The 13,919-nt window shown below is 41.4% G+C and overlaps 1 protein-coding gene across 3 annotated transcripts in view; it reads left to right on the top strand.

Annotated features, from left to right (window-relative positions):
* The window catches only part of LOC128640138 (prominin-1-A), a 161,285-nt gene that overhangs the window by 34,924 nt on the left and 112,442 nt on the right, over positions 1-13,919 (top strand). For all 3 annotated transcript variants that reach the window (XM_053692493.1, XM_053692492.1, XM_053692491.1), the window contains one exon: positions 6,612-6,664. In XM_053692493.1, the coding sequence (XP_053548468.1) occupies positions 6,612-6,664 (53 nt within the window). The remainder of the gene's footprint in view (positions 1-6,611; positions 6,665-13,919) is intronic.

Raw genomic sequence — 13,919 nt, 5'->3', positions numbered from 1 at the left:
CGTGCATTGATCTGCAGTCCATGGATAAATCTCTTGAAAGGCTTGTTGGTTATTGTTTATTTTGTCTCCTTTTTTGTTACCTATCAGTAAGAAACATTAACAAACTCCTGTACCTATCAAACAAATGCTGTGTAGAATGTTGCTAGGTCAGGGCAATGGAAAAAATGTGAAGCTTTAATAAGGAAGCGAGTAACTGAAATGTTTATTCTAAAGTTTAACCAGGTATAATTTAAGGGACATAAAATCCAATTTTTCAGACAAAAACTTCTGCAAAAGATCAGAGCATTTTAAGCATTTTTGCCATCACTATATTTAAACAGAAATCGAGCCTTTTTTATATTTACATATAAAAAATCTATATATTTTTTTTTTTTAGTAGACAACCCAAAGTATTGATCTAGGCAAATTTGGTACATTTCATGCCAGCATTTAACCGCCAAATGCGATCAAATAAAAAAAAAGATAGTTAACTTTTTCACAAACTTTAGGTTTCTTACTGAAATTATTTACAAACAGACTGTGCAATCATGGCACAAATAGTTATAAATGCTTCTCTGGGATCCCTTTTGTTCAGAAATAGCAGACACATTGGTTTTTGGTAATTAGAAGGCCGCTAATTGCAGCTGCGCACCGCACTTGTATTATGCCCAGCAGTGAAGGGGTTAATTAAGTAGCTTGTAGAGTTAATTTTTAGCTTTAGTGTATAGATTACTCTCCCACTTGACACATCCCACCCCCTGAACCCTCTCAAACAGCTCCCTCCTTCCGCTCTAAATGTTTTTTTTTTCCGTAGCAGTCCCGCCCACCTCCCGCGCACCTCTAGCGATGGGCTGCCCACCCGCCTCCCTCCTTACTCTCCTATCCACCAACGATCTGCACCACCGCTGCCCGTCTATTTCTGCATGGTCCCACTCGTGGGGCGTGCAGAAATAGCGAGATCTTGCTAGTTTTAGCGAGATCGCGACAGAGAGAGGCCCAGGAGGGCCGTGTCGTACAGGGTATTTTGACAGTTTTTCACAGCTAGAGAGCGCTAGTTACTTTGTGGCATAAAGATAACATGCTCACTTTATGAGTCAGCACTGATTACCTATAATGCAAGTCTGTCAAAGAAACTGAGATATGGGGGCAGTCTGCAGAGGCTTAGATATAAAGTAATCACAAAGGTAAACAGTATATTAATATAACCGTGTGTTGTTTATGCAAAACAGGGGGAATAGGTATTAAAGGGATTATCTATTAAACTATAAAAATTTGTCAAGCACTGGTCTACTCTAATTTTTATAGTTTAAAAAGATAGATAATCCCTTTAATACCTATTCCCCTGTTTTGCATAACCAATCCCTTTAAGCAGGTAGAGGTATTTGGCGTGCATAGATAAAATGGTTGATAATACAGCATGAGCAACAGCCATACATGCCTGCAGGCCTCAACACCTTCTCCCCTGTAAGAAAGGTGCTGCAATCATCTCAAAAGGATGGTGGAATTGACTCCTACTGTATCTTTTCTGATCTGGCTTCTGTTGCTCCTATTATGCTTTTCTTCTTAAATGGAAATAATCCACAGCTGCATTCATTACTTTTGGGAAATAAGAACCTGGCCACCAGGAGGAGGCAAAGACACCCTAGCCAAAGGCTTAAATACTCCTCTCACTCTTCTCATCCCGCAGTCATTCTTTGCTTTTCGTCCCAGGAGGTTGGCAGAGAAGTGTCAGAATTTTTATTTTTAGTTTTTGTCTCTTATGGAGGGTAGTACTCTTCGGCATGGGACAGGAGTTTTAAGTAGTCCTGTCAGTCTCTCAGTGAGGGCTAGAGTCCGGAGATGCAGGGAGTTTCTTTCTGCGAAACCATCCCGACTTATATTAACAGCCCCTCAAGCAATCAGCGTTGTCTAACTTCGGTTCGCTGCCTGCTTTCTTCTCTCAAGTCCATGGCGGAGGCGATGCTACTATCCGTCACACTTGAAAGGCCGTGTTCCTGTTCCATGGCGTAGATTCCGGTAAGATTGTTTAATTTTACTTTATTCATCAATGTACTGTAATGTGAATGTTTTCCCGAGAGGCTACCACCTTGCGGGTCTAACTTACTAAAAGGCACTGATTGAGACCCTTATTATATCTTGGAATCGAGGGTTAATGTCTCCTGCGGGGGGTTATTGAACAAGGGGGGTTTATAATCATGTTTATGTGATTCAACCTGCTTATGTGTGATGTTTACTGGGCTCGTGGTTTGGAACATTGAGGCCTTTGGAAGTGACACAGCCTTTTGGTTGGGCACGCTTTTTTTTGGCTGTATGGTTTACCTTGTCTTCGTGCGTGGTTATGTTTTTCCATTTCCACATTCCCGACCGTGTGATGAAGGAAATATTCTAGTCCGCAGGGGTCTGGTCATAGGAGGTGGTGAGTGCCCCAGCCATAGGGGGTGTCAGGTGCTGTTTTTGTTTTTACTACTTTAGTCCATATTTAAATATCCTCTATCCAGCTATGGAGGATTCTGATGCTGAGACTGTTAATTTCAGATTCAGTTACAGAGGATTCTGATACTGCGACTATTTGGATTTCAGATTCTGTGTCCAGTGATGAATCCGGAGTGGCCTCGTTGACACCTGTCAACCAGTTTTGTTCCGTATGCCATTTCAGAGTGCCTGGTTCCTCTGGCTCGCGGAATCAAGGGACTGCTGAGCCATCCGCCTCTGGGGGTCCTGTCCTCCGAGAGGCGAGTTCCCTACCAAATCATACTTCTACACATGCGGGTAACCCAGTTTATGATTCCTCCATGTGGGGTGGTGTGTTCACCACCCCCCCGGAGGTTGCAGCACGTTTTCTATTCCACATAATGTTGGCGATTGTTCGTCTGCAGAGTCCAGACGTTTATTTGAGAATGTGCTCGTGCCCTATTGTCCCGGGCCTTCCGCCTTGGGGAGGGCCTCTACAGTTCCCCGCGAGTGTAATTGTCCCTGAGTGTTGTGCCTTTTGTTACAGGATTGCGCACCTTCGCATGTTGCTCAGACATGTTTTTTAGTTATTGAATGACCCTATCATTACCCGATACGAGGATTTTCAGTCTGATAATTCGAATGGTGCACCTCATTAGACATGTGGGGATGAAGTAATCTCCTGATTGTCATTTATTTGAGATCTTTCCCAGTTTTGTAAGATAGGGCTCCGTTTGGCTGATCCTGCGGGTAGGCCTGTGTCTTTTTGGGCGTTAACCTCCGGGTTGCCTTATATTTTATTTATATCCGATGGGATGTCTTTTATTTGTTTTTGTTTCCTTCCGGAACCTTCTGGGATTGATACTCTTTATTACTTCTTAAGAAGTTGTTTTGGACATGTTAGTCCTATGTTTAATTTGTCTGTTTTCTGTTTTTACCCCTATAAGGGATAATTTATGCAGCTTGCCGGTTGGGACCCTAGGTGCAGGCTGGTCCTGTCGGGTTCGTTCTGTCTTGCGGCTGTTCTGCTCGGCTGGTTTGGTAGAAGCGCCGAGTGCTCAGGTTATCATAGTTTTCCATGATTCAACTAAGCATTCGAGAGGACCTGTGGGTCCGTGAGGTGGGAAGGATTGTTTGTCCTTATTGCCTTCAGTCATAGATTACCGGGCAGGGGAGTTTTCCGCTGACATCTGATTTCATCAGAACTTAGAGTTTCCTCCCCCATGTGGTGGAGGGTTGGAGGGCTTAATGCCCCTTACCGCAATTGAGCAGTTTGGCCTTCATTTTTAGGTCTCTGGATTTGTCCTTTTGGGCTTGATCTAACAGCTTGTACAGGATAGCTGTCTAGCATGCGGAAGGTTTGCAGTTTCAAACCAGTTGCAGCTCTTGACACCTTGCAGGTGTTCGCGTAAGCTGTTTATAGTGTATCTAGATGCAGCTCTTACTCTTTGATGTGTACTGTTTGTCTGAGTTATAGAGACCTTTGAGTCTTCTTCCATTGTCTCTGTGTGAGTGAATCTCCTTTTAGGGATCTGTGTTTACGCATAATGGTTGTTCCCTGCGGGGACTTTGTTTAGCTCAGGGTTTTCCGGAGCTGGGGCTTAGTGCCTTTCTCTTCCTTGTGTCCTCTGCTTGTGCGGAGGTGATGGGGAGACTAGTCCTGCTAGTAGGATTTTTTTACCTCGAGGTATCCCTTGGTTGTCCTGAGGCTTTGCGAGGTATCTTCATACGACTTCTAGCTTTGCTCCTTGGAGCGTTGGACTTTAACTAGGGGTGGTTCCTTCCTTTGGTCGGGTACTTCGAGTTCTTTTGCTATCTGGAATTTCTGGATATGCTCCCATACCCTTGTGTCTGGCTTTTTGGCCATATGGGGTGTTTAGTTCTAGGGCAAGGTTTGCCTTGAACTTATAGGAGCCCGGACCTGTTTTTCTCCCTGAGGCTTCCAGTTGCTGAAGCTTCGCTTGGCCTTTTTCATGACCCAGTCTTGGGTGGTTTTGGAATCTTGGATCTCAGGGCTGGTCGGGGTGTTCCACGGTAGTGTGAACTTGGGCTCTGTCCTTGCTCCATCTACCTAACCTGGTCATGATTGGTCAGGTTTTCGGGGTATTTTTTACTCTTTGTCAGAGTAGCCCATGGTTAACCGTGTGGCTTGAGTCTCAAGGGTGGTTGGTTCATACCCAGCTGCTGACGTTGGATGTCCAATTTCTGATGCGCCTTAGGGTTGCATTCCCCTGTTCAGCTTGCCAGTGTTCCCATGGATTCCCTGCTCTGCAGGCGAATGGGTTGGCTGTGCCTCTGCTCGGCAGGCTACTTGTAGGGGGTCCTCTTCTAGGACATCCGTGTTGGGAATTTCTCTTCCCATTAGCCGGTGTCTTTGGGCCTTGACAGTTATTGCCCTTCCGTCATCATTCCTTTTCTTTAGGGGATATTCTCCTCCCTATGGAGATAAAGTCCTTGCTTGGGGCTCCTCCTGGATGGGGGGCGGAAAGGTGGGATTGGTTCCCCCTGGGGTCTTGCTGGCTCCATGCAGACTTGTTGGGCCTTTATTTGATAGATCCTTAGGTCTATGACCTTGTTGTCTGTTTTCAGAGTCGGGTTGTACTTGTACTCCGTGGGGATGGCTGTGCTATCCTTACGCTCATTCCTGTACCTGTTTCGGGATTCTTTTGTTCCCCTATCTTGGATCCCTGAGACTGGGTTGGTCCAGCTGGGTGTGGGTCTGCAGGTCAGGATGGCCGAGCAATCTAAGGAACTGTGTTTGGGTCGCAGTTTCCTCTGGATGAGTGAGCTTTGTTGAGTCTATCCTGTTAGCTTTGTCTGCTAGGATATAGATTTTCCTTTCAACTTGCTACATTGATGAGAAGGTTTACTCTTTGGGTTCTGAGGGTATACTCTCCTTCTCGGGGGTTCTTGATTGAAGTTTTGTGTTCCCCTTCTTAGGGACCTGTGTGTAGGTTTGGCGACTTTGGTTGCATGGAACGTGCCCCTGTTTGGGGGTTGCTTGCCTGACTGCTTCTTCTTCCTCGCAAGTACCCTCTGTGTCATCCTGTTTTGGCCTCTGTGTTCTCAAACTTGGTGTTTTTTTTCACCTGGCTGTATTACACACTTTTTCATGGTCGAATGCTTTGGTATTCTATGGTCAGACACTGGGAGGACTTTGCCTCTTCAGTTGCATTCCTTGCTTGCAGGACATTGGAGAGACGCCTGTTATGTCTCTGTGCCCGGTCTTATCCCGGGTTTCCCTTGGTATAGGCGTGGCCTCCTTGCCCTGTTTGGGCCCCTTTGGGTCTCTGTGAGCTGGGCTCACTCGTGGAGGTGTTCTTTTTGTATTAGGGGACCTTTCGGTTTCCTTGGTTCTCCTTTGCCGTTGCTCCCTTGGGGGTTTTGGCTGGTGTCTCCTTCATTTGTGGAGATGAGCGGTGGGGGACCGTTTGTTGGGCGACGGTGTCTCCTGGAGGACTGTTGGCTCAGTCGAGTCCGTTTACGGTCTCTAGTGTGGCTTCTGGACTAACTGCGAGTCAGTGTCCTTGGGGATTTTCCTCTTAAAATTTTCTCGGCTTCGGACAAAGCAAGGTTTTTGTTATTGGGTAGAGTTTCAGGCCTGGTGCCTTCAGTATGGGCCACCTATTGTACCCTCCCATCTTGGCATTCAGTGTCCTCTATAGCTTGGGTATAGGTTTCCCAAAAGTAATGAATGCAGTTGTGGACTCTTTCCATTTAAGAAGAAAAACATAAATGATGCTTACCTGATAATTTCCTTTTCTTCTGATGGAAAGAGTCCACAGCTCCCCATCCGTAATTTTAGGGGGGTGCGTCCTTATATTCTTCTGGCACCTTTCACCCTGATATTTCTTCTACTGTTCTTTGTTCCTCGGCAGAATGACTGGGGATGAGGGGAGTGGGAGAAGTATTTAAGCCTTTGGCAGGCTTGTCTTTGCCTCCTCCTGGTGGCCAGGTTCTTATTTCCCAAAAGTAATGAATTCAGCTGTGGACTCTTTCTATCAGAAGAAAAGGAAATTATCAGGTAAGCATAATTTATGTTTTTGTACAACTCCACATTGCACTTATGTGCATTTAGGAACTATAATTTTATTTTTAAAAAAAGGAAAACACTGAATAACGTTTGTGATGGTGATAATGATGATTATTAATGATCCCTTTTTTTTTTCTTTCAAACCTAGGTTTTCTCTCTCAACTAATTACTCAGAATTTTACTCACTTTGAATACAAGGAGGTAACTGATTTTATTTTCTTATCACAGATATGTTATAGATATGTGCAACTGAATAACATTTCTTGATTATCATTGTTAAAATGTGTTTCCATTCTAATTCCTAGTAATTGAGCAATTGAGATATTATTAGTTTTTTTTTTGAGATAGTAAAACCACACTAATTTTATTTCTAGGTAAATATAATTTTAATTTAACACAAATATTATATATATATATATGTGTATATATATATATATATATATATATATATATATATATATATATATATATATATATATATATATACATAAAAAATATATATATATATATATATATATATATATATAAAATTTTTATAAAATAATCAGTTTTGCAAGTAGAATTTTTTTTCAAATTCTATTTTATTTTCTACTGTATACATCTTATTTCAGTTTCTGAATTCAGTGTTTCTCTGAAAATGTTTAACTTGCACATTTAAGGTATGTGCTGAAAGTATAATTCGCTTGGTAGAACGAATAGTCCTGTGGACATTCGTTTTGTACAATCGAATGTTGATAAGAAATAAAATCCATTCAAATTTGGTAATAAAATGTTATTTACAGTTTTCGAATGCTACGTTAGTTTTTGAATGTTCAGAATTAGATTGAATATCCACATTCAAAATTTTAAATATTACATTCGATTTAACAAATACTATTCAGAAGTTCAATAGTTGATTCATAACATTTTCAATATGGCTACTTCTCTGTGTACGCCAAACCCACCTCTGGTGTATATTGCTTAAAAGCTCTATTTTGGTTTCATCTGACCATAGAACCCGATCCCATTTGAAGTTCCAGTAGTGTCTAGCAAACTGAAGTCACTTTAGTTTAGTTTTGTTTTTGGATGAGGGTAGACGCTTTTTTCTTGAAGCTCTTTCAAACAACTTGTGGTGATGTAGGTGACGTCGGATTGTAGTTTTGGAGCCTTTCTGACCCCAAGGTGCAACTAACTTCTGCAATTCTCCAGCTCTGATCCTTGGAGAAATTTTGGCAACCATCCTGTTCACAGTGCGTTGAGACAAAGTAGACATGCGTCCCCTTCCAGGTTGATTCATAACATTTACAGTTGTCTGGAACTTCCTAATTATTGCCTTGATGGTGGAAATTGGCATTTTCAATGTTTTTGCTATTTTCTTATAGCCACGTCACATTTTGTGAAGCTCAAAAACTTTTTGCTGCACATCACAACTATATTGTGATGAATGACTTAGGGTGTATGACCTATGTGTTACCTCATATTTATACACCTGTGAAACAGGAACTCATGGTTGAACAATTTCCTGTTCCTAGTCACCTAGGTGTACTGAAAAATGTAAAATATCAATGGGAATATGATTCAAATATATTATTCTCATATGAATTCATAGGGGTGCCAATACACATATATTTAACAAAGATTATTATTATTTGTTTGGATAAACCTGTGTTGTGTTTGCAATTGTTTGATATCCATGAGAGCAGAGAATATTTTTGTGAATTTTTTAAACAAAATATCAAAAGTTAAACAAAAAAGACAAATTTTCAGTCTTCTTTGCTCATATTTACCAAGGGGGGCATAATGTTATAGAACCATACATTGCACATTAGTTTATACAGGGAGTGCAGAATTATTAGGCAAGTTGTATTTTTGAGGATTAATTTTATTATTGAACAACAACCATGTTCTCAATGAACCCAAAAAACTCATTAATATCAAAGCTGAATAGTTTTGGAAGTAGTTTTTAGTTTGTTTTTAGTTATAGCTATTTTAGGGGGATATCTGTGTGTGCAGTTGACTATTACTGTGCATAATTATTAGGCAACATAACAAAAAACAAATATATACCCATTTCAATTTTTTTATTTTTACCAGTGAAACCAATATAACATCTCAACATTCACAAATATACATTTCTGACATTCAAAAACAAAACAAAAACAAATCAGTGAGCAATATAGCCACCTTTCTTTGCAAGGACACTCAAAAGCCTGCCATTCATGGATTCTGTCAGTGTTTTGATCTGTTCACCATCAACATTGCGTGCAGCAGCAACCACAGCCTCCCAGACACTGTTCAGAGAGGTGTACTGTTTTCCCTCCTTGTAAATCTCACATTTGATGATGGACCACAGGTTCTCAATAGGGTTCAGATCAGGTGAACAAGGAGGCCATGTCATTAGATTTTCTTCTTTTATACCCTTTCTTGCCAGCCACGCTGTGGAGTACTTGGACGCGTGTGATGGAGCATTGTCCTGCATGAAAATCATGTTTTTCTTGAAGGATGCAGACTTCTTCCTGTACCACTGCTTGAAGAAGGTGTCTTCCAGAAACTGGCAGTAGGACTGGGAGTTGAGCTTGACTCCATCCTCAACCCGAAAAGGCCCCACAAGCTCATCTTTGATGATACCAGCCCAAACCAGTACTCCACCTCCACCTTGCTGGCGTCTGAGTCGGACTGGAGCTCTCTGCCCTTTACCAATCCAGCCACGGGCCCATCCATCTGGCCCATCAAGACTCACTCATTTCATCAGTCCATAAAACCTTAGAAAAATCAGTCTTGAGATATTTCTTGGCCCAGTCTTGACGTTTCAGCTTGTGTGTCTTGTTCAGTGGTGGTCGTCTTTCAGCCTTTCTTACCTTGGCCATGTCTCTGAGTATTGCACACCTTGTGCTTTTGGGCACTCCAGTGATGTTGCAGCTCTGAAATATGGCCAAACTGGTGGCAAGTGGCATCTTGGCAGCTGCACGCTTGACTTTTCTCAGTTCATGGGCAGTTATTTTGCGCCTTGGTTTTTCCACACGCTTCTTGCGACCCTGTTGACTATTTTGAATGAAACGCTTGATTGTTCGATGATCACGCTTCAGAAGCTTTGCAATTTTAAGAGTGCTGCATCCCTCTGCAAGATATCTCACTATTTTTGACTTTTCTGAGCCTGTCAAGTCCTTCTTTTGACCCATTTTGCCAAAGGAAAGGAAGTTGCCTAATAATTATGCACACCTGATATAGGGTGTTGATGTCATTAGACCACACCCCTTCTCATTACAGAGATGCACATCACCTAATATGCTTAATTGGTAGTAGGCTTTCGAGCCTATACAGCTTGGAGTAAGACAACATGCATAAAGAGGATGATGTGGTCAAAATACTAATTTGCCTAATAATTCTGCACTCCCTGTAGTGGCATGCAGTGCCTGGGGGAAAATGCTTAGCTAAATGGGTCCACGGTGTAGGCACAATACGGCAGTCTGGGGAATTGATGGACCAGTTTAAACAACACAAAATAACAACCTGGATAACTGTGGTTCCATGTCATGGTTTCTGACAATATCTCCTTTAACATTATTTGTTATATGTTGACCATTTCCACTGTGCCATTTTATACAATTGTGGGAAAACTGTTTAGACATACTGAGGGGTAGTTATCAAGCCGTCAACCTCAAATATGCTGGAATTTCGCAGCGTATTTGTGGCGAGGCTGATTCGCCTTAGTTATCAAGCCCTAGATACCGGCAAAAGTAGAATTTAGTGACGTAAGCTTCGATCCGCCGGACTCAGTCCGACACAGATCGATTTTTACGTCACTCCAGATGTTCCGCACACAAGTGCGGCACTATCTGACTACTTTTGCTAGTTATCAAAAAACTAGCAGGTACGCTCGGCACTTTTCCGGCCCAGCGTACCTGGTTTTCAATCCGCCGCCCTGGAGGCGGCGGATCCCATAGGTATCAATGGGAGTCTGACCATAGCGAAAGTTCATGTTCGCTGCTGCCAGACATCCCATTGATTCCTATGGGAGCTGTCTACACCTAACACCCTAACATGTTCCCCGAGTCTAAACACCGCTAATCTGCCCCCCTACACCGCCGCAACTAAATAAAGTTATTACCCCCTAAACCGCCGCTCCCGGAGCCCACCGCAAGTTATACTAAATATGTTAACCCCTAAACCGCCACTCCCGGCCCCCTCCGCAACTATATTAATTATGTTAACCTGAAGGTGAGAAGGTAATCGCAGCTATGGCGTCCTCGGAATGAACCGGAAATGCAAACCTTAGGGAAAGGTCACTGAAGATCCACAGGATACTCACGGAGTGCCGTAGCCAGGTAACGGAGGATTAGCCCGTGAAGAAATAGCAAGGTAGAAGAGGCGGCAGGCACTACAATTCAGACCCACGAAAAAATGGTAAAATATAAAGTCTTTATTGAAGGCACTTGGCCATATTAAAAGGCAGACTGACAGGCAGGGAAAACAGCACGGATAAGGTCTGCCTTTTATCCGTGCTGTTTTCCCTGCCTGTCAGTCTGCCTTTTAATATGGCCAAGTGCCTTCAATAAAGACTTTATATTTTACCATTTTTTCGTGGGTCTGAATTGTAGTGCCTGCCGCCTCTTCTACCTTGCTAATTATGTTAACCCCCTATACCAGAGCCCCCCGCAACTAAATAAAGTTAGTAACCCCTAAACCGCTGCTCCTAGACCCCACCGCAACTCTTATAAATGTATTAACCCCTAAACCGCCGCTCCCGGACTCCGCTGCCACCAACATTATACCTAGTAACCCCTATAGTGCCCCCCCTATACCGCCCCCACCTATAATTAAGTTATTAACCACTATCCTGCCGATCCCGTACCTCGCCGCACCTAAATAAATAGTTTAACCCCTAAACCGCCGCTCCCGGACCCCGCCGCAACCTATATTAAACTTATTAACCCCTAATCTGCCCCCCCCACACCGTTGCCACCTATAATAAAGTTATTAACCCCTATCCTGCCCCCCCCTACACCGCCGCCACTGTAATAAAATGATTAACCCCTAAACCTAAGTCTAACACTAACCCTAACACCCCCCTAACTTAAATATTAATTAAATAAATCTAAATAAATTTAACTCTTATTAACTAAATGAATCCTATTTAAAACTAAATACTTACCTTTAAAATAAACCCTAATATAGCTACAATATAAATAATAATTATATTGTAGCTATCTTAGGATTTATTTTTATTTTACAGGCAACTTTGTATTTATTTTAACCAGGTACAATAGCTATTAAATAATTAATTAACCTAAGTTACAATTACACCTAACACTACACTATACTTAAATAAATTATTCCTATTTAAAACTAAATACTTACCTGTAAAATAAACCCTAAGATAGCTACAATGTAACGAATAATTACATTGTAGCTATTTTAGGATTTATATTTATTTTACAGGCAACTTTGTATTTATTTTAGCTAGTTAGAATAGTTATTAAATAGTTATTAACTATTTAATAACTACCTAGCTAAAAGAAATACAAAATTACCTGTAAAATAAATCCTAAGCTAAGTTACAATTAAACCTAACACTACACTATCATTAAATTTATTTACTATATTACCTACAAATAACTACAATTAAATACAATTAAATAAACTAACTAAAGTACAAAAAATAAAAAAAATAAGTTACAAACATTTAACAAATATTACAACAATTTTAAGCTACTTACACCTAATCTAAGCCCCCTAATAAAATAACAAAGCCCCCCAAAATAAAAAAATTCCCTACCCTATTCTACATTAAAAAGTAAACAGCTCTTTTGCCTTACCAGCCCTTAAATGGGCCTTTTGCGGGGCATGCCCCAAATAAAACAGCTCTTTTGCCTGTAAAAGAAAAATGCAACCCCCCAACATTAAAACCCACCACCCACATACCCCTAATCTAACCCAAACCCCCCTTAAATAAACCTAACACTACCCCCCTGAAGATCATCCTACCTTGAGTCGTGTTCAGCCAGCCGACCCACCGATGGAACCGAAGAGGAGATCCGGAGCGGCAGAAGTGATCATCCAAGGGGCACTGAAGAAATCTTCCATCCGATAGAAGTCTTCATCCAGGAGGCGTCTTCAATCTTCATCCATCCTGAGCGGAGCGGAGCCGAGCCATCTTCAGAGGAGCCTACGCGGATCCATCCTCTTCTTCCCGACGACTAAGACGAATGATGGTACCTTTAAGTGACGTCATCCAAGATGGCGTCACTCGAATTCCGATTGGCTGATAGGATTCTATCAGCCAATCAGAATTAAGGTAGAAAAATCTGATTGGCTGATTGAATCAGCCAATCAGATTCAAGTTCAATCCGATTGGCTGATTGGTTCATCTTGGATGACGTCACTTAAAGGTACCGTCATTCGTCTTAGTCGTCGGGAAGAAGAGGATGGATCCGCGTAGGCTCCTCTGAAGATGGCTCCGCTCCGGATGGATGAAGATTGAAGACGCCTCCTGGATGAAGACTTCTATCGGATGGAAGATTTCTTCAACGCCGCCTGGATGATGACTTCATCGGATGGAAGATTTCTTCAGCGCCGCCTGGATGATGACTTCATCGGATGGAAGATTTCTTCAGCGCCCCTTGGATGATCACTTCTGCCGCTCCGGATCTCCTCTTCGGTTCCATCGGTGGGTCGGCTGGCTGAACACGACTCAAGGTAGGATGATCTTCAGGGGGGTAGTGTTAGGTTTATTTAAGGGGGGTTTGGGTTAGATTAGGGGTATGTGGGTGGTGGGATTTAATGTTGGGGGGGGTTGTATTTTTCTTTTACAGGCAAAAGAGCTGTTTTATTTGGGGCATGCCCCGCAAAAGGCCCTTTTAAGGGCTGGTAAGGCAAAAGAGCTGTTTACTTTTTAATGTAGAATAGGGTAGGGAATTTTTTTATTTTGGGGGGCTTTGTTATTTTATTAGGGGGCTTAGATTAGGTGTAAGTAGCTTAAAATTATTGTAATATTTGTTAAATGTTTGTAACTTATTTTTTTTATTTTTTGTAACTTAGCTTTTTTTTATTTTTTGTACTTTAGTTAGTTTATTTAATTGTATTTAATTGTAGTTATTTGTAGGTAATATAGTAAATTAATTTAATGATAGTGTAGTGTTAGGTTTAATTGTAACTTAGGTTAGGATTTATTTTACAGGTAATTTTGTATTTCTTTTAGCTAGGTAGTTATTAAATAGTTAATAACTATTTAATAACTATTCTAACTAGCTAAAATAAATACAAAGTTGCCTGTAAAATAAATATAAATCCTAAAATCTTAGGGTTTATTTTACAGGTAAGTATTTAGTTTTAAATAGGAATAATTTATTTAAGTATAGTATAGTGTTAGGTGTAATTGTAACTTAGGTTAGGATTTATTTTACAGGTAAATTTCTCTTTATTTTAACTAGGTAGCTATTAAATAGTTAATAACTATTTAATAGCTATTGTACCTGGT

Source organism: Bombina bombina, chromosome 9, assembly GCF_027579735.1.
Source record: "Bombina bombina isolate aBomBom1 chromosome 9, aBomBom1.pri, whole genome shotgun sequence".
Classification (NCBI taxonomy): Eukaryota; Metazoa; Chordata; class Amphibia; order Anura; family Bombinatoridae; genus Bombina; species Bombina bombina.
Note: the sequence above shows the minus strand (reverse complement) of the source record. Positions and strands in the feature narration are given on the sequence as shown.